Source organism: Hermetia illucens, chromosome 5 (assembly GCF_905115235.1).
Source record: "Hermetia illucens chromosome 5, iHerIll2.2.curated.20191125, whole genome shotgun sequence".
Lineage (NCBI taxonomy): Eukaryota > Metazoa > Arthropoda > Insecta > Diptera > Stratiomyidae > Hermetia > Hermetia illucens.
In genome coordinates, this window is record NC_051853.1 from 39,742,558 (window position 1) to 39,765,969 (window position 23,412).

Sequence of the window (23,412 nt, forward strand, 5' to 3'; positions counted from 1 at the left end):
TCATTCCATTAACACGATTAGCAAAGCCCTCATGTATCCACCACCCACACTCCCGCGCAGGTAGCCGATAGGAAGGATAAAATTAGCAAAATGATAAAGAAATTATTGTCTTATCACTCAGAAGGATTTACCTTTTGTAAACATTCTGGTGAGGGGTAGAGCTTTGATGATATTTCGATGAGGCGAACGCCTGGATATCATGCGACATATTTAAGTATATTATGGGCATATGCACCCATGTCGACGTAAGTCATGTACATATTCGTCTGGGCTCTTGCTGGGAGGCGCTAATTAGATATTTTAAAAACATTGAAGACACTGGAGCTAATTTCCTTTTTGTCATTAAGCTGCCACTCTGCGGAATGAGAGTTGTTAATTTAGTGTAGCGTACAACCACGTTGTTTGCTGATTCCTAAAGGGGATGGACAGGATTTTTACTGGGGAATTTTGTTTTAAGAGCATTATGTGAAATAGAGTCACACATAATCATATATAATCTAAAAGATAAATCTAAAATTTGTTTAATTTTTGTTGGTAGTTCGTCATGAACTTCTATTCGCGTCATACGCTCGCGTGTAACGCAGAGTTTTATTCATACAAAAAATGAATGAAGCAGTTACCATTTACATAGTATTATTCGCATGCCTTGTGGGGGTATCCAAAATTTTAAAAAATTCTTTCGTATGCAAATAAGATAATTCCAATGTAATGAAAGCTTCATTCTTGCTCAACTATGATGCAAGATGGTATTACGAATGATGTTTAGATAGTGATTCTTCTGTGTAATCTCCGTCAAAGGTGAAATTTGGTTTTTAAAGCCTCTCTGATAGCGACATCCGTAATCCCCAGAGTGCTCAGTGGCACCAGCTTGCGCGAGAAAATAAGCGATAAAAACTAAACATCATGAGTTCAAGCAAGACAGTACACTAGAACGCTGAGTAGCTACAATCGCCTTTATAGGTTACTATATGATATTTTACGAAACTGCGTATGATTGCAGTCAGATTATCGAACCTCTAAGTAAAGAATCTCTAGTAATCTCTGGTTGGGTAATATTCATTTTCAAATAAATATATGAAGGTGGGGAGCAACAGATCAGATTTTATCTGTACAACAAGCGATGGAAAAACTGTTGGAATATGGAAACCAGTCGATCTATTCGTCGACTTTAAAGCCGCCTATGATAGCATAGCCAGGGTAAAACTGTACACGGCCATGAGAGAGTTCGGTATCGACGAAATTGACAAGACTGACTAGGCTGACCCTGAACAATGTGCGAGGCCAGATGAAAGCAACAGAATCACTCTCAAGATCATTCGATATCAACAACGGTCTACGACAAGGGGATACCCTATCATGCGTCCTCTTTAACCTGGCCCTGGAGAAAGTGATACGTGATGCTGAGGTAAATATAAGAGGTACAATCCTCTTTAAGTCCACCCAACTACTGGCCTATGCTGACGATATCGACATCATGGGAAGAACCACCCGAGACGTAAAAACTGCCTTCATCCAGATCGAGCAGGAGGCGACTGGCGCGAGACCTTGGACTACACATCAATGAAGGCAAGACAAAATATATGGTGGCAATATCAGCACGAAAACCAACCAACCAACAACATCAAACCATACTGGTTAAACGGGAAGAATAAAGATAGGAGACTATAACTTTGAGACCGTTGATAATTTCTCCTATCTAGGGTTGAAAATTACAATCGATAATAGCTACGACGATGAAATCCGCGCACGGTTATTGGCAGCCAGCAGAGCCTATTTCAGCTTACAAAAACTGTTCCGCTCGAAACGTTTCACCATATGGTCAAAGCTCTTAACGACGAAATCTATGAGCGATACCATGACCGTCAGGTTGTGGATAAAATCTGGCTCAATAGGTTACGGTGGGCGGATCACTTAATCCGTATGGATGAGGATGATCCCACTCGGAAAGTCTATAAGGGCAATATCTATGGTAGAAAAGAAGACGAGGCAGACCATGCCTAAGATGGAGCGGTGGTGTAGGACGCCAGACAGCTTTTAGGGATATCGAATTGGTGGACCTCGCGAAAACCGGTACCATCACCGTCACGTTGTGGATAAATTGGGTGGAATATGGAACCGTTAAAGCCTGCTGGTCCCAGTCCACAGCCTAAAGAGAGTTATTGAGTACTGCTTGGAGTTCCATATTAAGGTAGGCCTAGACCGGATACCGGTTGTTGCGCCGTTGATGATGATGATTGAATTTGAAGGAGACGTTGATGAATCCTCAATCAGAACAAACTTGATATCTAGATGCAATCTTGCGATGTTTCTAGAGGTTAAATTATTTGAAATAATTAAGCGGATTTTGCTTAAAATCTTATCTTCTATTCAAAATTTATACTGCTATTCTAATTACATATATTGCATTTTAAGTTATTTATATATTCCGAAAGAAGAAAAGTTTTTAAATGGTTTTTTAAATAATGCTTATCTGCTGGGTGTTTACTAACGTATAGTTTTTCATAGGGGTCAAGTTAGTTAATTTCAGTACTTGAAGATCGTCGGTACTTATTTTATGGCCACATTCCACCATATATTTTGTGGGTTTTCGAGGGTACTTAATAGCCACTTCTGCCTCCTTTATATGCTCCCTGAATCTAGTAATTACCAGCCTTTTTGTCTGTGGGATATATACTTTCGGATATTCTGCGCAAGCGATTTTAAAAATACCTCTCATCTCATCTACAGTTTTGCTTGGAAAGGAAGTGATTGAATATAGCAGGGGCTTTAGTTGAGAATGATCGCATAGTATCATTTGATATAATATTAGATTAAATTTTTTTTGTCAAAAAAACGAATACCTTCCCAAGCTTCGCAATTCTACGAAAAAAATTCTAAAATTATAATTGTTTGTACTTCAGTAGCTAATCTTGTTTAGTTCACGAACAAAAATTTGTGCTGGGGATTCTACTGCTCACCGTGGAGGATCTAAAAAATCTCAAAAAACCTCGTTTTTGGGGTTCCAAACAGATATAAACCCTTAGAAGGTGGAGAGAATACTTGCTCTTCCAAGCAAAGGTTAAATTACCTCGGCCGTCAATGCCAATGCGGTCTCCAGCGGACCTGGTCCTAGCAGCGCCTAGTGCAGAGTTACTACTTCAGCTTCGTCATGTAGCCTACGGTTGCCTAAGTCATCAGGCATAATTTTATAAGGGTTTAAACCCAAATCCACCTGCAAAATGAATCAGGTTGACTCTCTGGCGGAGGATAAACAAATTCTTCCTTTGAAATCTACTCGAAATATTCTCACCATCTATCCGTCGCAAGCTCATTGGTCGGTAAGCAAAGAACCGCTCGAGTAACAGCCATCGCTTGCTTTGCCTTGCGGTTGGCATTCTTGTAAATTTGCCAGACGCTTGAGAAACTTGTGGTAGAGGCGTTTATTTTTGCGGAGCTTTATTTCAGCATCGTCATTACAAAACCAAGTATCTCGGTGGATATACCGCTCACCTGGCTTGGTGACCTTGAGGGTTTGTTTTTAGACCCAACGTTGGATTAAACGCGACATTTCTACATTGTTGATTTCGATTCTATCGATTCGATTCAGACTTTTATTGTAAGGCGTGATCGCGATGAACTTACAGTTATCCTTGTTAATTCTTGTTTAACATTTGTTTTTGAGCAATCATTTCTCAAAAAAACTCACCAGAACAAACTGAAAACTGGCTTAACGTTCCGATGGAATGGACTATGCACTAAAAAATGAATAGCCGAATTTTTTATCGATAGATACTAACCAATAGAGCTGTTTTTAGCTTCAAATTCGATCGAATCCGAAGCTAAAAAGGCGGAGGGCAAAAGGCGACCTTATCAAACACTGCCTTCCGCCTCTGCCCTGCGGAGAAGCGTGATCAAAAGTGATTGTGGATTTCGTTTCCTCCGTCCATATTATGCCGGCTTCGGCCGTAAATTTCTGACCTCTACAAACGTTTGGCGGACCAAACATCGCCGTCCACACTTTTGCAAGTGCATTAATGTTTTCTGAAGAAGCGAGCAAATTCCCTTTGATCTGTCGGCGACAAGCGCTTACAAAACTATACAAACCAAGCCAAACATTTTACCGACATGTTTGAATTTGCAATGGCTTGTTTAGGTTTGGCAAATTATCATCATCAGTTTTCGGATAACTGAGTGGTTAGAGCACAAGGTTGTCGTACGGAAGGTCGCGGTTCAAATCTCACTGGTATCCGAGGAGCCAAAATCCTACTCTCGCATTGGTTAGTTTTCGTATGAGTATAAACGCTCAAAAATCACTCAATCGTTTTTCAACTAAACTGTAGTTTCGTCACCCAGTTGATACCCAAATAAATTCCAAAATATAAGTTGCAAGGAAGCACTGTAACTACTTCCAAGCTGGGAATCTCTCTACTATTTTAAAATTAATGCAAGAAAAACCTAAGATAATCCTTTTCATTTGTTTTATTAAAAAAAATGATACAACTATTTTAAAAAGCATACATTCAACATATACTCATAAATATATTAACACTATTTACAATTACCACAAATTTTTGTAAAAGTCTATAACTTTTTTAATTTCTCTATCACCCGCTACTTCCTTATAAGCTAAAACATTCCGAAAATCATCCAATGGTTCCAATGCATACAGAAACTGATTCTCAATTGCTAACAACTCTTGATACAGGTCAATTATATCAACTTCAATCATCTCAGCGCAGGTCTTCAGCAACCAATAGAAAATTTTCGGCAATTTCTTCTCAATTCGTTCTATCTCGTCAACGTGAAAATACTTATTTATACCCGTGAAATTCCAACAATCAAAATTTGAAACTTTCAGTTCTACCGTTCGAATTGTTTCAGGTTTATCCTGCGTGCGTTCTTCTTTATCGATCTCAGTTTCTTCATCACTAAGATTTGTTAGAATACTTTCAGTCTCAAATTGTCGAGGCTGTTTATGGACCATATCTTCGGGAAGAGGTTCCATATTCTGTTCACTGTAGACATCGAATGAATGAACCGACATACCATCCGCAGGTACACGGCAGATCTCCTTGTTTATAACCATTTTTCTGAGATCCATTGTCGATTTTTTGGATACTCGAGGCCTTTTGGGTTCTTTAAATTCTCTTTCAGTCTTTGTAAAAATATCTGGGGGTTGTGATGCAGCTTTCGCATTGTTTACCCACTCATTCTCTCCAATATCAAATTCAACCGTGCGTAATCGGACAGTTTTTGCTATTCGGGCTTTTTCATGAAATGGATAAGAACTGAAAATGCCGATTGTTTTCGTCGGAACTGAAATGCCTATTTTCTTCACAATCAACTTAATTTTATTGCTTCTTAAAAGCGTTTTCAAACCTTTCGCGTAAACGAATGGTTTAATGTCTTTTGTGGCAGGATCATCGCGCATGAAGTCAGGGATAAATAATTTGTTTGCAAGTGTGCTATCACCTAAAATGTAATTTAAATACGAACTATAAGGAGTCAGTGAAGCTGCACACTTCAGCGATGGAATTTGATCTTTTGGATTCTTCTTTTTCAATTTAGTGTGTAGATCATCAAAAATTTTCTCCATCGTGATCAGGTTGGTTCGTTTATATTTCACCAAGTCTTCATAGGGAGTTTCATAGGCTTCCCTTAGATGCTCAATGTATTGATCGTAATTTATGTTCTCATTCAAATGAACACTCGTATGATAGTGACATTGTGTTAAAATTAATTTACGCATTTCAATGTACTGAACCCAATCTTCCCAAACGAACAATTGTTTGTCATCCTCATTCAACCTCTTCAATTCAATATTCACGGCTTTCGCTGAGTTTGATATCATCAAATCCGCTTCCCCGTCCAAAACAAACAGCAACTTTAAAGTAAAAATAATATACGCCATAGCTCTCCCTTCGAAACAAGGAGTCATAGCGTCGCCAAATTTATATACCATCTTAGGAGGGTGAAGGTTATACAACCGCTCAATAAACGAAATAAGTTCAGCTGGCAAACTTAAATCCGTTATGAATCGTTTTGCCATCTTAGTTATATTAGGAAGCCGTAGCTCAGGTACATGTATAAAACGTAATAAGTTCGCCGTTGTATTTCTTATTATTGCACTACGAAAAAATGTCCATCCATAATACTGCGGGTTGGTCATGACTTCCATACAATCCTGGGCGATATCTTCTGGAAAAAAGTGGGAGAACTTCACAGTGGACAAATGTCCTTCTCGTGAAAATCGCAGTAAATCGTACAACTGAATATCATCTCCAATTAAATTTAAAGCTAAATAAATTAAGGAGAATATAATTTTTCGTGACAATCTTTCAAGTCCTATTCTTCCAGGGGGAAACTTATAAGAATGTAACGTGTGGCACCGAAGTTCATATGTACTGTCTGCTTCGTGTTTATTCAAGTGTTTGGCGGGCATAAAGCGCTTATAGAAGTTTCTAGCCGCTCGGGAAAACTGCAACCGAATTGCACGATTTGATGCGGCAGAAGAGGAGGAATTTTGACTAGTACTCGGAGCACTCATTGATTCTGATAACGCTTCATACTCCGCTTTGGCATGTTTTCTCTGAAATCATTGTGGTTAATATGGTTACCAAAGTTGTAACTTAACTTGACTAACTTTTCGTTTTGTGAATTTCGCCTTTTCACTCCCAGCTTCACTATCTCGTACCCGCTTCTGACGTATCTTTTTATGATTGTATATAGCAGTAGCATCTCTAAAATTAGAATGAATACAACGCTTTCTTCGTTGAAAAAAAATACTACTCACCTTTCACTGTATTTCGGCCCCAATCTGGGTAATTCACCTTCTTTTTTACTGAAAAATGCCACTTCGCACTTTCTTAAATATGCTGTCCACAATTGTAAGACGGTCAATTTAAATTCTTCCTTAGCTCCAAAGTTCAATAATTCATCAACAAGACCCCGGAGGAAGTAGTTGAAGCACTCCCATGTTGTCAGTTGAGCTATAATCCGAAGAAGGAATGAAATATCAAGAAAGAAATCAAAAACAAAATCCAACCTGGATTCAGAGAAGAAATCTTTGAAAAAATCTTACGGAAAAGATACAGACTTGGAATGGCAAATTAAAAAAAGCGGGGGTCCAATTTTCCATCGGAAGATGTGTAGTAACCAATTCCAGAATAGCCAAGACAACTAGGAAGATATTAACATAAGCCCAGTCTACGAAAGACAAGCAACCGACTAAAGCTAGGCTCTGGGCGATATAACATTTTATTGTAATCTTACGAGAAAGATACGGGATCTAGAAGGATAGTTTTAATGAGGAAAAAAGGCGGAATCAAAAACAAGAAAGCAGGCAAAATATTACCCAAGGACATACATAGACTTTTTAGGCGTGGCTTAATAATTTTATTTTGTGAATGCACAAAATTAGATGATGTGAATGAAATGAAAAATATTAACGTCGGAATGAAGCAGTAAAACAAACGCATCTTTAAAAACCAGAAGTACTGCCTGTGCTTTCTGATTTCCCATAACTAAGACATGATATGACAGAGTACATTCCAACAGAATATTCGTTTGTACCGGAAAGCAAAAGCACATAACAACTACAGGAAAACATTATTAGGACTGGTGTGTCAGGGGGTGATCAAATCAGCGAGAGAAATCTTTAAGGACCTGGTCCTTCCCATAGGAACACTAACAAGAAACGTGCCGCACTTTCGACTTTGTCGTGGGAGTTTCTTCTGCGTCTGTGGAAAGCGATGATAGGTTTTCGCGATGGATTTGAAGTAAGCTGATAAGGCTATCTTAAAGTGACTCCAGTAGCGTCATGATCAACGAATTGAGCGGGAAAGAACATGCCAGATGTAAGATAGTTGTTCAAGAACACTGAATGATACATTAACAAAAAATGAGAGATCTGTGGGGCTATTTTTTCCTATAATCCGTAAAATCGAGGAGTATTTTCCTAGCGTCCATAAAGTTTCAAATGCAAATATTGAAATCCGGCTCCCATGGATATCCCTATGGATTTGACCACAGAAAATTATAGGTTGTCTTATGTTCACGCTTTCCAGCGTAAACAGCACACGACGCTGTTACTTTGAGTGGGTGTAATGACGATTCGTGGGTAATACCCGGATTTTCGGTGCCCCAGAAACGATTATTTTGTTTGTTCACATAACCGCTTAGATGGGAATGAACCTCATCGCTCATGATAATTTTTGATGAAAAATCGTCCTCTTCGTTGAGATTTAGGATGGCTTGGGCGTAGGTTAGACGCGTTTGGCGGATATCCTCATTTCGGATGTGATCAAAGCGTGTCACGCCGTTCATTGTCTTTTATAGTCGACCAACACTCAGAACCATAGAAAGCGACATTGCGGTAAATTTTAGATTTGAGACGTTCGTTGATATGTCGATCACAAAGAAGACCAGCAGTGGAACGCCACTTCATCCAGGTTGCGTTAGTGCGTGAAGCAATTTCACAACGCAGTTCCCCATTAGCTGATAGCATTGACCCGAGATGTTTAAAACGCTCAATTCTGCCTGTGACTGTGCTTGTTTCATGGGGATCGGTGGTCAAAAATTCATCAGGCGATCATTCCATTTTTGGACAAGTTGCTCGAAATCATTTTTGCTGTTGAACGCTAGGAAAGCATCCTCTGCATAAAGCAGTGTATACGGCGCTGGACGTTGGATGCCCTGTGAGACAGTGCCCATAACAAGAACAAAGAGGAGTGATGAGAGGGCGCTTCCTTGTGGATTTGATAGACCCGTTATACTTCGAACTTTACTTTTTGGATCGTGGTAGAGCAATTGAAACTTAGCACACAAGCTCTTCTGGCACAAAGTTTTGTCGTAGAGCATACTAGATGAGTTCATGTAGCACACAGTGAAACGCCTTCTCTAGATTCAGAAATGCAATGTAAAGAGGGCGATGCTTCTCACAGTGTTTCTGCATGAGTAACCGCGCAGCGTGTATAGCGTCAGTAATTCCGCAGTTATTGACAAATCCGGCTTGATTCACAATTATTTCGATTTCGCGAATGCGGTTGTCAAGAATGCGTTCAAAAATCTTTATGGAATTTGAACTTTTTGCTGGACTGACTACCTTTCTTTTTCCATATTGGAACTGTGGTACTTTTTTGCGAGTCAGATGATGTTCTACATTCCTCAATAACCCGATTGAAGAGCTCACTGAGTCACAGTGTTGGGTTCCAGCTCTGTGCTTTCTAGAGCTCAGATGCGACGTCTTCAGGTCCTGTTGCTTTCCCCGATTTTATTCATTTTATTGCTTCCTTGACTTCAGTTACGCTGACAGGTCAAACTGCTCCAAATGTCGGCAGTGATTTTGGAAGTGGAGGATGAGCACATTCTTTAGTTAAAATTTGCTCGAAATATTCTCGCCATTTATTCTTCGCGGCTCGTCGGTAAGGAAACAAAGTACCGTTCTTGTCATTTACGCAACAGAAGTATTCGATATGTTATGTGCGTTGATGTCTGTTTTTGACAAGTCGATACAGGTCTCTTTCGCTATCCTGAATGTCCAGTTTATCGTAAAAATTCTTGCAATGGACCGCTCGAATAACGAGAATCGCTTCCTATGCTTGCCGTTTGGCGTTCTTGTGAATTCCCCAATTGGCCAGCATTTTATAGTCGAGAAACTTGTGGTAGAGGCGTTTTTTTTTTTACAGACCTTCATTGAACATTGTCATTCCAAAGCCAAGTATCTCGGTTGATGCACCACTTACCTGGTTTGGTGACTCCGAGGGTTGCAGAGGCCGCTTTGTGGATTGTGTCTTGCACATCCACATTCGTAATGGTTGGTAATCGCCTGATATCATTTCTTCTGTCTTCTCAAGGAATCGCCACCATTTAATGCGCAGCGGACCAGTGCGAACAGGCCTATTCTGACTATATCAGCCGAGCAGCTGGGAGTAAAGGGACAAAGGTAAGACCTTTCCCCTGCCCCCCCTTTATCGGGTAGTAGTTGCCCTTAACAGAAGATTTTTTTCTTCCAGCGAATCGATTAATTATTGAGAAAACTTGAGGGCCAGGTTTGAGGGACTTGGGGAGTTTCTTGTAAGATGCATTCAGTTCGGACCGAATAGAACCATTCATTTTGCTGGACAGGTCTTTGATGATCTCGGAGAGGAGGCGGTAGTCAGCGTTGCATCTGTTTTGTAACCGGTGAAATAATAGTTTCCTGCGCTGTAGTAGTCTGTTTCTATCGCGGACTTAGAGGAGGGTTGAGGGGGAAAGGCAGCCGTATTTGTAGTAACCAGGTTCTTTAACTGGAGCGTCGAAGGCAGAGTTGACTTTCCAGATGTATGTTTCTAGCTCAACATTAGAGTAGATTCGCGATTTGTCCAGGGGAGGACCCAATGCACAGGATAAGTCGCGTTGGAGTGGAGGAAGAATTTGCTGTAGATTCAGAGAGAGACTGAGGGCATGATGGTCGGAGTGGACTGTCAAAGAGGAGCAGCTAGTGACACATGCTGAGAGATTGGACGAGGTAATAAATCCGTCTAGGAAAGAAAATCCACTAGAGAAAGATAGCACTTCAGCGTTAATGATGTCCGCGCTAAGGTATGGACCTAACTGAACCAATCGAACAGTACTTGGCCGTTTTCGTTGTTAACTGAGTCGCCCCAAGATGCGTGCCTCGCGTTGAGGCCACCGCCGAGGATGAACTCGCCGCGATTTCCCAGAATTCGAACAGAACGGAAGTGAGGTGACGACCTGTGCCGCCCGAGAAGTAAAGAGAGCCGATTAGGACTTGGAGCACGCCTCTACTCCTAACAGGAAGTCTAACTACTGCTAACAGGCACTTTGGTGCCAGTGCAGCCGATGAGATGCTATTTGGCCTAAGGCCCGCTTTGACTAGTATGATTGTGCCTCTGCCCGCGTCGTTGCGGAAAGTAATGTAACCGGGAGCATATAGTTTTACGTTGGGGGCTTCCCCCAGTCTGGTTTCGTTTAGGAGAGCGAAGTTAGGATCGGAATTCTTGAGGAACTTGTGAAAAGCGAAACGTTTGTCGTCAGAAATTAGCGAATTACTGTTTAGTGCGAGCACCCTCATTTTGGTTGTCTAGCAATTTGAAGAGGAATTGTAAGTGCGCTTCGGGTTTATCTTTAGGGGGGAGACGGAGATAGTTGTGGCACAAGCCAAAGATTGTGTTCCACGGAGAGGAGAACGACATGTTGAATAAGGACATGGCTTCCATGAAGAAGCCCCTGGGAATGGAAAAAACTGGGGACGATAAAGGGCTAAGGGTTTCGGGTCTTGCTCGACCCCGGCCACTGCGGCGAAAGACAGGGTCCGTGAGGGAGGGGCGGTCCAGTTGGCATGAGGCAGAGAGCTAGGCTGAGAGGCACGAACAGACGAGGATCTGTCAAGGTTGGGAAAGAACGGAATAGATCGAGAGTGCGAGATGCTGTTGGCTCGCTCTTTACACTGGATTGATTCCAGCCTACGGAAGTACTTGGAGAAGTTGGCTGGGTGACCCAGTTGGCCACAATTTGCACATTTGAGGGATGCCGCCGACTCCTTATCGTCCCCTTTTCTGGGTTTCTCCCAGCTAATCCGCTGATAAAGTAAGATATTTTGTTTAGTGACTAAGTTAACATCTGAGTTGATTGTCACACGGGAGAGGCTCAGATTGATGTCACTGGCTCGTGACCACGGAGTAGAAAGCCTAGATACGCGGATAAGCGCAACCTGCGTTAACTCCTTAATATCCGAAGCCACGTCTTCGGGAGTCAATTCGTGAGAGGAGATTCCTCTGAGGATTAGGATTGGCTTCCTCTCTGTCTACCTTGGTGATCTTAATTAGGTGGAGGAGTTTCTTATGGGTATTGGGGCAAATGAGCCGAACTTTAAGCCTGTCCGCCGATAGGTCAGTAATTTCAAATTTGGCATTTTTGTCAATGTTCTTGATAACAAGGCCTAGTGCCCTGGCAGTGAATCTATACAGAAAAATCACAAGGAGAAAGCTAACTCTATTCTTATTTTAAACTAACGGTAGTTTGGCCGTGTCGGCAGGTTTCGAGGTTTTGGGATGTTTATGCGTCACTTCTGGGCGGTGCTTGTTATCAGAGAGAAAATGGAAGCGGTTTCTATTCGCTGGGGCCTCGGTGTTCGAGATGCCCGAATCCGTTTGTTTTCGCTTGAAGACAAACTTACCTGAAGCAAGTTTGAATTCGTCTTGGAATCGTTGGATGGAATTGACAGAGGAATTTGCTTCACCGTTCCGAACGTCGGGCTGGTCCCCAGGAGGGAAGCTCGGGACGTCGTCGATTATTATGGCAACGGTCTTGTCGGCCGAATGTAGGAGTTGTGTGGTGATGTTGGAATTGCCCAGTCCATGGGCGGCGATAGTATAAGCTGGTTTAGTGCCCCTGGAGTAAGGTTGAGTTCCGTACTCCCGGCGAGAGGGTTGTACCGCCTTTGCTTTGTTATCGAGAAGTCACGTGTATTAAATCTCTAACTGGCACTGTTTTACCGTTAAACCGGCTAGATAAAGATCTTCGTAACCTTGGCAACAGCGCAAAAGCAATCGGCAGGACGAGCCATTGGCTTAGACGGACACAAGCGAACTCCTATGATGTAGGGACACCTATGGCTGCTTGCAATAGTTTCCTAGAACCATGGAAGCAATTTCGGCAGAATGCCAGACAGGTAGATAAGCAGGCATGCAACATTGTAGCCCCTAACAGACAACCGAAACCATTTCTATTTCTAACAAATGCGTCTATCAAAAAGCATTTATGAAAGTGCAAGACCCCAAATAAATACATATTCAGAAGTGGATAATTTACAAGAGAAAAATTTGCCATTTATATGCTTCCCATGGAAAATTTAAATGTAATAACCTGACACTTTATTAATATTGATTCAAAAATACTTAGATATCAAGGATTTCAGTAATATTGAGCAGCCAACGACGACCCACTATCTCACTTTGCACATTAGTTGTGTGAACCCATGTGCTCTTAGTGATTTGATATTTTAATAAAAAGAAAACAAACGATGATGCTACTCACGTTTTTCGGCTTTCACTTGGGTAACTTTCAACGACTTAAAAAACACTTGTGATTCCTCAATTCCCGCCTGGTCAACCTCAAGATCACGGATATTCTGTGACTGTGCCCCACACTCGTTGCAGTAAAAGAATCCTTCCTTAGCAGTGAATTGCGTTTCTCCACAAATTTCGCATTTATCCTGAACTTCGGCCATTGCGTATCCTTTCAATGACTTATCCTTAAATAAATGTGTTTACTAGCCGGCAAACGACGCCCCGTGGTCCACATTGACAAGCACATTTGACGTTAATTTGTTATTGTTTTGCGAAGATAACAACTTGCTATCAACCAACCAGCTGATTGGTACTATTGACATCTAACGGCGGGTAAACAAATTAAAGATATATCTTTCAAGAGATCTAAGTTCTGATCTTTTTTATATGAGTAGCTATCAAACAAATGATAATCAAGACTGATAATTCAAAGATTAAATGATTGCAATGTTAAGCCGACGACCTGTCACGAGTAGAGTTGAAAGTTACGAAATGGAAGACGCGTCTATTGTTCTCCGATTAGAGTGCAAGGTGCATCTTTACAGTAGTCCCAAGTGACTGCAGATTTAAGTCAGTTATTGGTTGTGTTAAGTATGCAATCTTCCACGGAATTACAAGGTGAAGAGCCGGACTGCTCGATAGACATCTCGGAAGCAGAAGCAGGGAGCATCCAGGAAATCCGCGAATGGCTTGCAGACAACCCACACATCAACGCGTGTGAAGATCACTTAAATTTGGTGTTCTTTTTACGGGGATGCAAACATGATTTGGACAAAACAAAAGATAAAATACGAAGGTAATTATTAATCATAATCGTAAGTACTTGAGTTCAGTTTCAGAATAAATCGCTTGTGTAAGATGTGCATGTAATGGGTGAAGCAAAGCATTGACATACAGTCTGATAAAGAAACAGTATTTGGATGCGACTCGATAAGAATTTAATATTACGCCACCGATGTAGTTCTTTTTTGTTATTTATATTGGTCTTTTATTACCAGAAGCTCTAACTGAAATACTTCTTCGTTCTTATCAGAACTTCCCTTATGTTTTAATACTTTGTTTTGAAGAGAGTAAGCCGTTGCTTCACCTTGGCACCAACACGGTCAGCAAGGCTGTCAACCAACCAAACTTCCCTAACAGATAAAACTATGCAGCTTCTCCTACAACAACATCAAATCGCACTGGTCAAACGGGAAGAATAAAGACAGGAGACTACAACTTTGAGACCGTTGATAATTTGTTCTATCTAAGGTCGAAAATCACAACCGATAACAACTATGACCATGTAATCCGCGCACGGTTGTTGGCAGCCAACAGAGCCTATTTCAGCTTACAAAAACTGTTTCGCTCAAAACGTCCCACTAGGGTCTCTCTAGGATCAAAGCTCTTACTGTACAAAACAATGATCTTGCCAGTCCTCATGTATTCTTCGGAAACTTGGATTCTTAGCAAGAAAAATTGCGAACTTTTGGCCGCGTTCGAGAGAAGAATCCTCCGAAGAATTTTTGGCTCCCTACATGAAGATGGACGATTCCGTAGCCTACATAACGACGAAATCTATGTGCGATGCCATGACCGTCAGGTTCTGGATAAAATCCGGCTCAATAGGTTACGGTGGGCGGGTCACTTAAACCATATGGAGTTCCTTATTAAGACCGGATACCGGTTGTTGCGGCGTTGATGATGATGACTTACTCCCTTCTTCAGTACTTTAGCTACTAAATCATTGGGAAGTTCATCTGTTTTTAAATAAGAAAAATTAAAAGTCAAAGATACAAATTGTAAAAAAAGGTGTATATGCAAATAGAAATGATGATATTATGCTTTTTGCGTGAATGCCCACCAATTTGCAGTATTTAGTGGGTGGTACGGTTCCTACATTTGTAGGGAAGTTTTTCAATAAGTCTCGATGCATAGTTCCCCTCGTCTGTGCTCATCAATTTTGTCGCCACCTTCCGCAATATTTCAAGGCTCTCCCATGTGTCCAAATTGTGCGACTTATTAACTTGTTGTACCAGCTCCAGATTTGTCCTCGTCACAGAATGTCTCTCTTCGATGACGTGCATAGCTGCCGATGATCGCACTGTGTTGGTTCCTTGTCTTTCCCCTACTATGCGTTCTCGGAACCTCGTCGTGATGGGCCGTTTTGTTTGGCTAATGTAGAAGATCTCGCAATCATTGCAGTTGATTTTATATATTCCACTTTTCTCTTCTTTTGTTAATGAGTCCTTTTCGCTTCCTAGTCGTGTTTTTAGTGTTGCATCTCTGCTGGATGCGAAAACTTTTATATTAAATTTTTCCTAGAAAATATTTAATTCTATAAAAATGTTTGGACAACGGTATGCTACCCCATTTTGTTTCTTCTGGAGTGCTTGCTTGTTCGAAGAATGTTGTGTATTGGTTCTCCTATATTTAGTCTTGCTTCTTCGTGATCAGTTTTTCTATTTTTTCGGCGGTGTAGCTTTTCTTCATTGCTGTATCAAGTATGTACATCATCTTTATGAAAACTTACCTTGCAGAGCCGGTGGACCTATGAATTGTTGGGAGCCATTTTTTGTGTTGTGGTATGAGCCGAAGTTGCTATTATCGTTCTTTGAGTCGCAATTGGTTTTCTATATACCTCGAATCCGAGCTTCCCACTGTTGTTCACTATTCGTAGATCCAAGAATGGTAGAGATCCGTGTTCTTCCCTTTCCATTGTAAATTGAATATTCGGGTGTATCCTGTTAATTTCTGTTAGCGTGTTGCTGATAACCGAACCAAATTCTCGGCATTATCCCCTTTTCTTCAATAACTGATTCAACATATGCCATAAACATTTCCGTCATAAGTGGTAACATTGGGTTGCCCATGGAGACTCGTGTTGTTAATTTTTTGTTTGGGAATGAGTTGTCTTGAGCCCACCATCAACTTGATGGCGGGCTGTACTTGTTCGAGAAGCAACTTACTCCTTCTGTTAAGTGTACGGACTACTTTGTTCGTGGGCGAGCGCCCAGTACTTTCTAAAATTATATTTGGCTTTGACGGTTTCGATCGCAGGGCAGAGGCGATCTCATCAGACGCTGCCTCAGCGCCTCTACTCTACGGAGCAGCGTGATCGAAAGCGGCAACGGGTGCCATTTAGCTCGTTTTTATTGAATTCAAAACCCGACAAGGGTATGAATTATAACGTCAATCACGGCCTAATCTATTATAACCACGTTGTTACCTTTGTCCGCTTTCAGATAATACATTGGCTTTTCTCTTGCAGGCAATTTTTAGATCCTCCTGATGTTCTTTTAGTTTTTGCTTATCTATCTTCAAGATAGTTTTTGCTATTACACTTCGAATCTCTTCATCTATCTCGTTGCAAAGCCACTTTATTCCTGCTTCAATGTTGACGATGGCTTCTTCTAATCGAGTTGTGGCTGATAACGCATACCCTAGTCCATTGTTCAAAGCTGTCAATTCTCTAGGAGTGGATTCGATTGATGCTTACCATGTAGTTCAATAGTGTGGGCCAGGGGTTTTCCTTCTGTATTTTGTTTTGTGTCAGCGAGTCCATTCACTTTTATGCGCTTTCCATTTTGTAGCCACTGAATTGATGTTGCTTCTTTAGCCAGTTTTAAATGGGTGCTATATGCTTTTCGGCTTTGTTTTAATTGTTGCACGTAGAGTTCCGAAATTGTGGTATTCAGGGCTTGTATTTCCATGCGCTTCTTGATCTCACCAGTTTGATGTGTTTTTGGTAGTATTCGGTGTTTTCTACATCTCTGTAGAAATTTAATGTTCCCTTTATTCCTTGCCAATGATTTCTTTAGCCTCAACAAAATGTTGAAATCTGATTTCTGGTTGGTTCTTCAATACTTTAGCTGCTAAATCATTGGGAAGTTTATCTGTTTTTAAATGAAAAAGTTAAAGTCAAAGATACATATGTAGATACAAATTGTAAAAAAAAGTAAAAAGCATAAAATCATTATGTCTACCTGCATGGGTACCTTTTTTACAATTTGTGCCACACGAACTTATCTGGTACGCTCTGCGACAACACTTAGTGCCAGAAAAACTCGTGTGATGGGTTCAATTGCTCTACCACAATTCGAAAAGTAAAGTTTGAAGTGTGACGAGTGTATCAAAACCGATTCGTATCTCTGTTGGTGTTAATCAAGGTAGCGTCCTCTCACCACTCCTCTTTATTCTTGCTATGGACTCCATCACATGGGACATCCAAGGTCTAGCGCCCTATACACTGCTTTATGCAGGTGATGTTTTTCTAGTATCTAATAGTAAAAATGATCTCGAGCAACTTGTCCAAAAAAGGAATGAGCGCCTCATGCAACACGGTCTCAAATTGAATCTGAATAAAACTGAATTTTTGACGACCGCTCTCCATGAAACAGACACAATCACTGTCAGCAGCAATGACCTGCTCAGAGCTGAGCGATTTAAATACTTCGGGTCAACGGTATCAGCCTATGGAGAACTGCGCTATGGAATTGCTTCACACATTAACGCAACCTGGATGAAGTGGCGTTCCACAACTGGTGTTCTTTGTGATCGACGTATCAACGAACGTCTCAAATCTAAAATTTATTGCAATGTCGTCCGTCCGAGTGAGGCCGTTTGTAAATGGGACAAAGGTTGAAAAAAAAAGAAAAAAAGAAGAAGAAGTTAGCTTTACGTTAAACGAGAAGCAATTTTCAATGCATACAAACTCGGAACATTATGAACGTCAACATGTAATAAATAAACGGAAGACATTTTTACTTTCGCTATTATATTTTTTACATCCAGCACTAAAGAAATTAGAGTTCTCCTCTGTGTCTTTTGGTGTATAACAGAAATACTGAAAGGCTTCTCAAAACCTGGTGATACGAAATATTTTTTTCCTGATAATAGCTGTCATTATAGGAGGCATTGAGATCAGCATGTCTTTGTTGATCTCGATGTGCTGTAAGTTGGTAAACGAGTCACTAATAAGATGTACTTACAGCAAATTTAAGTAAAATATGAAAAAAATCATCAATTTTATTATAAATATATTTTCTATGTGATTTAAATTGGTAGTTACGCGTAGAATCTAAAAATTCTATTCAGTGAAACTACCTCTTGCATCAAAGTCATTGTCGGGCACTATTGAGGCGTTGTGCAGACACTGGAAGGATATATTCCCTATAATATTCTCCATTAACGGACGCTCCTTCTGCGGGAAAGCTTTCCTCGTGACCGCTCACTCTGTCGATTTTCGGAACTGTATTGCAAGGATATTCAGGGAACCGCTCGTTCTCACTATTCGGTTCTGTCAATTGGACATCGGACACAGTGGTATCCACGACTCGCCTTTAAGCAAGTTGTTACACGCTGCTCCCAACCACGGACATTATCCGATAAATCGTTTTTTTGTCATCAATTGTACCCAGATATAGTTTAGGATGTTTCGGCAAAGTGATTTTTCGATATTCCGAATAATTCGGGAATTACATCATATGTCAATCCCCGTAATGAAGTGTGAATTTACCAGTTCGAACGACGCTCGAATGACTTGAGCAAGAAGTAATAATCGGCTTTACTTCTTTGAAGAAACCGAAGAAGACCCAAGTATAGCAGATTAATGGTCCGTTAATTTTTTATCCTTAATAACCGCATTTTAACTTTTACGTGCATTTTTCTCAAAAATACATGTTTTCGGGTACCACTATAGCTCAAAATCAACACAATGAAATTCTTTGAAATTTTCCCGACTTTTTCAAAACATATAATATTTCTACGGTTTTTATAAATGGTCAAACGTAGGGAAAGTAATGATTCAAGCTTCATTAAACAATTAAGACTTTGTTTCTCAAATTAATCAAAAATAGATTATTATGTAATCGTGGGGACGGGCTTAAAATTAGGAACCAAGGACCTCCGCCTGGTACAAATTAAAACTTGGACGTTCGTAAGAGAAGTGAACGAGGGTCTTCCCATTTTCCTCGAAGCTTATCATAAGGTATGTCTTGTCTAACAGCGTGGTCCCCCATAGGCCAGTACCCCGTGCAAACCGCTGTGATCCTGTACCCGTTCGTAATTCTCTGACTTATAAATTATGGAAGGCTCGAACCCTTCGTTTAGCAAAGGTGGTAAGTCTGCAATGCTTGGAGTCAGCAGCTATCTAATAATATGAATAATTACCACAATTTACAGTAGTCTGCGAGTGGTAAACTGCAACGGCTAAGGGGCTGCTAATAGTGGAGCTGGACAATTCGTCGATCCATTCATTCACCTCTATATTTCTATGTCATAGAACCCTGAAGAAAAAGACTTTTAGTGTACGATCAAACTGTTAAGTGTGTCTCTGTTTGTCTGACCAGCTTGGAGGATAGAACTGCAGACCCTAATAATTTGATTATTAGCCAAACTGACTACATTTTCCTTGAAAATAATCGACTCATCAATTCTTTTTGGATAACATTGTAAATTTTTATTAAATCTTAACCACGAAGCAGATTTTTCGATTGTGATTGAATTATGCATAAATACTTGGTAAATTCAGAATTTCAGAATTTTTTCGACTAAAGCTATTATTCTGATTTTCAGATTTTACATGATGAGGGCAGAGAGAACAGAATGGTTTGTAGATCGAGACCCATTTTTGCCTAAGATGCAAGAGCTTCTAGAAATTGGTGTATTCCTTCCCCTACTGGTGAAAGATGATTCGAACCGGCATATTTTTGTGATAAGAACTTCAGCACATAATCCAAAAATACATCACATGAACGATGTTTTTAAGGTAAATTACGGAGTGTGCAGTTTGGAAAAAGGCAATGATAAATTTTTCATAATTTTGAAAAAAACTATTATACTGTAATTAGTCCTGAAAGCGTTTGAATTATTTAAGCATAACACCATGATAAAGACATATTTAAATTCACTCCCAGAGATAATTTTTTTTTCCAGATTTCTAAAATGATATTAGACTTAACCCTGCGACTACATCCTGAAATCTCAACACAAGGCCTTGTAGCAATTTTCGATATGCACGGAGCTACCTTGAGTCATGCCCTTCAATTGAACCCAGCTCTAATAAAGCGGTCTGTTGAAAGTTGGCTGATATACCCATGCAAGCCAAAATTACTAGAATTCGTAAATGCTCCCACGCATGTAAATGTTGTATTAAATACGTTCAGGTAAACGAAATGTTTGATGGTCATTCGAATTAAAGTAATTTATATTTGCTATTCTTGTCTTTTCTTAGATTTTTCATGCCAGCGAAAATGAAGTCACGTTTGTTTGTCCGAAAAGGGGCTCCTACTATAAAAGCAGCACTTCCCAGAGAATTGGGTGGGGGAGGGAAATCTTACAATGAACTAACAAAGTTTTGGAAAGAAAAAGTTGAGGAAAATGTAGAATTCTTTAAGTACGATGAAAAGTTTAGAACACAAATACCGTAATGGTCTTAGAATTGCTTTTATAGTTTTTGTATTAGGCTAATCTACTGGAGTAGAATCAGGGGAGCAATTTGTGGCAGAATAAAACTTTTGGCTGAAAGTTCGTTTTTAGATATAAGAAAATATGATAGAAAAAGATAATGTATATTAAATATTCTTAAGAAGGTGAATGTTTACAATTGTGCAAAAAAAATAATGGGAAATTGTGATATACATATTAACAATAATACGTAATTGTTGGTGCGAGAGTCCAATTGGAACTGGGGCTTGAAATATGTTAGGGAACTTCATTCAAGACCGTAACGGTACACTACAGGCCAACAATACACTGTAGGATGCAAATGTGGTCAGTAAAACAGTCACCCGACATTGTGATATGATCGAATTATATAGACCAATCCGACATAATGGCAACAATCTAAAAACAAAGCTCGTAATTTTTATTGAATTAACTGAAAAATATAAAAATGATGAGAGCCCTTGAACCTTGAGCCTATTGAGTGCAGCTCAATGGTTTAATTATTATCGCGATCAATTTCATGCATATCCATCTAAAAAAATTTATAACAGTACAAATGACTGTATTGAGGCTAATAGAGCAATGGAATACACAAAGCTCTTAAACAAAATGACATATTTTTGCAAAAATATATTTACTTTAAAATTTAAATTAAACAAAAAATTAACTATATTTTAAATAAGAAAAAATCTTATCGCATTTATGTTTTATTCAATACATGTATTAAAAATAACGTATTATTATTATTCCGGTGACGATAACTATGATTCATCCGAAGATCCTTCTACGAGGTCTTCATCTACCTCACTCTGCGCTTCAGCGGGCAAAAGCATTTCAAGAGTATCTTTGAAGAAAATTTTTGTCCTTTCGGTGGAGTAGATCTCATTCCAGTTAATAGTCAATAATAGTCTGTTGATGACATCGCAATTATATGCCTCTCGGTTGAACTTCCGAGCGTAATCTAGACGATACGAACGAAAGTGTTTATTGCGAGCCTCAGCAGCCTTTTCCGACGTCATACCAGTGCGTAACAAAAATTTTTCAATCACAATGGGTCCGTGAAGTAATATTTATGGGCAGTACGCGTCCTTGGATGACAAAACTGTATCCACATATAATTAACTTGTGTCATCATTATACTAGGTTGTTGTTTAGGTGAGGCAGCGTCTGATGAGTTGCCTCTGCCCTAGACGAAACCGTCAGTCAATTTTTGATTTTTTCAATCATTATACTGTTGTTTATGGTGAAACGGATCCGAATTCTTCAGTGCCTATTATGTGACCGCTGGAAATAGCTTCTAAAATTATTTTCAGGCGGTATACTAGGAAAGAATCTATACCCAATATTGTTGCTGAAAGTTCGTGATCCATAAAAGATCTTCTGCTCATCATTGGTGTTACCGAAGCCAGTTTCAGGAACATCCACTATGAGTCCCAATTGCGTTCTAAATGCCTCTTGTATCTCCAATTTCGAGAAAGCTCTCAACAGCCTGAACAAACAGTGTATCTGACGTACTCTGCACTGCCTAGGACCGGATACCGATTGTTGCGCCGTTGATGATGATGATGATTGGTGGCGTTCTTCATAGTGCATTGTCCGGAGGACGTAAAGGAGTTCAATGGACTATGACATCTTTTCCCAAATACTTCGACTATGGTGATGACATCTCCCTTTGCTCTCTCATTGGGTTATATACGTTGACCAAATGGCTTTGGATATGGCAAGAGAGACAAGTAGAGTTGGAATGTCACCGTCGTATCGGAGTACGCTGTCCTGATGCTGTTTTAAACAAACCACTTGACCGGCGGACGGGCCTGCCACCCGTACGTGATGTAATCGAAGGGCGGAAGTGGATAGGTCATATATTAAGAAGGGAGGAGAATTCCATTGCAGTGGAAACCACTCTCCCAAGATGGCCGATGAAAGGGTAGTCTCAAGCGTACTTAGTACAGAACAGTAGAGAAGGCGTGGAGGCGTCTCGCGAAGTCCGTAGGTGTGGTTAACGCGCTAAGGGTAAATAGAAAACATATTTGCGGAACCCGCCAGTGGCTTTTACTCTGCGGTCCCGAGATTATTCCGGTGCTACAACGCCATATAGCTCGGTTTTTTTGAATATGTCTGACTTCTTGGCTTTAAGCGTAGATTAAGCTCGTATCTCTGTCAAGAATACTTAATAACTCCGTTGATGAAGTCTTAATTCCATAATAAAAAACCGTACTTCGATGATCTAGCACAGAAAATACAAATCTCAAATGAGTCTGGGATTTATACTGGAAAAGAAACAATGAGAAATCGGGCTCGTTGATGAATGCTAAGTAATGTTTGCTATCGGAAGGTTTGAGAAAGTGAATTGAATCTCTAACCTTTATTCGTTCAAAGCAAAAGATTTATCCGGGAGCGAATTTCTGTCATTGTGCGTTGTAATAACCACGCACATTATTCAATTTACAGATAGAAAAATATCATTATAAAAATCGCAAAAATTTTGGTATTGATCTAAAATAAAGCACTTAATTTTCACTTTCTACATTGTTTTCGTCGCGGTAGCATCGGCTCGTTGGTTCATGTGGAAAGCACTATGGAAGCTCAAATATACCGCGATACCTTAAAAGGTAATATTTTGCCCCAGGTCCAGAAACCTGTGAGGAATTGATTAATTGAGTGAAGTGAAGCCTTTTTTCAGGACCTGGGTCCCAATATCAAAACTGTCCAAAGAAGAGCAGGCAATATTTATGAACCTTTTTTAAAGAAAAAAGAAAAGCGGCACATACCGTGACCGCACATTGAAATATGCAAGGTGTAGTGACCGCGGCTTCGCGACGGGAGCGAAATCTCATTCGCTTCTTTCTGGATTAATTTGCTCAAATAAATGCATTTCATAATGTGCAATTACCTTAATGTTCGCCGCAGATTCCACATTATTGAATGCATTCGAGCG

At 40.1% G+C, this 23,412-nt stretch overlaps 2 protein-coding genes across 2 annotated transcripts; one reads left to right on the forward strand and one right to left on the reverse strand.

Moving 5' to 3' along the window:
• Positions 1-4,443: 4,443 nt before the first annotated feature.
• LOC119657932 (TATA box-binding protein-associated factor RNA polymerase I subunit B) lies at positions 4,444-13,360 on the reverse strand. The gene is made up of 4 exons (XM_038065120.1): positions 13,018-13,360; positions 6,773-6,968; positions 6,623-6,719; positions 4,444-6,568 (listed from the first exon to the last, which is right to left on the reverse strand). The coding sequence occupies exons 1-4, from the start codon at positions 13,208-13,210 to the stop codon at positions 4,538-4,540; spliced, it is 2,517 nt and encodes an 838-aa protein (XP_037921048.1). The 5' UTR covers positions 13,211-13,360; the 3' UTR covers positions 4,444-4,537.
• A 144-nt stretch (positions 13,361-13,504) lies between these two features.
• LOC119657933 (retinol-binding protein pinta) lies at positions 13,505-21,207 on the forward strand. Its single transcript, XM_038065121.1, has 4 exons — positions 13,505-13,845; positions 19,605-19,797; positions 19,965-20,194; positions 20,263-21,207. Exons 1-4 carry the CDS (start codon positions 13,643-13,645, stop codon positions 20,456-20,458), a joined length of 822 nt encoding a protein of 273 aa, XP_037921049.1. The 5' UTR covers positions 13,505-13,642; the 3' UTR covers positions 20,459-21,207.
• The last annotated feature ends 2,205 nt before the right edge of the window (positions 21,208-23,412 follow it).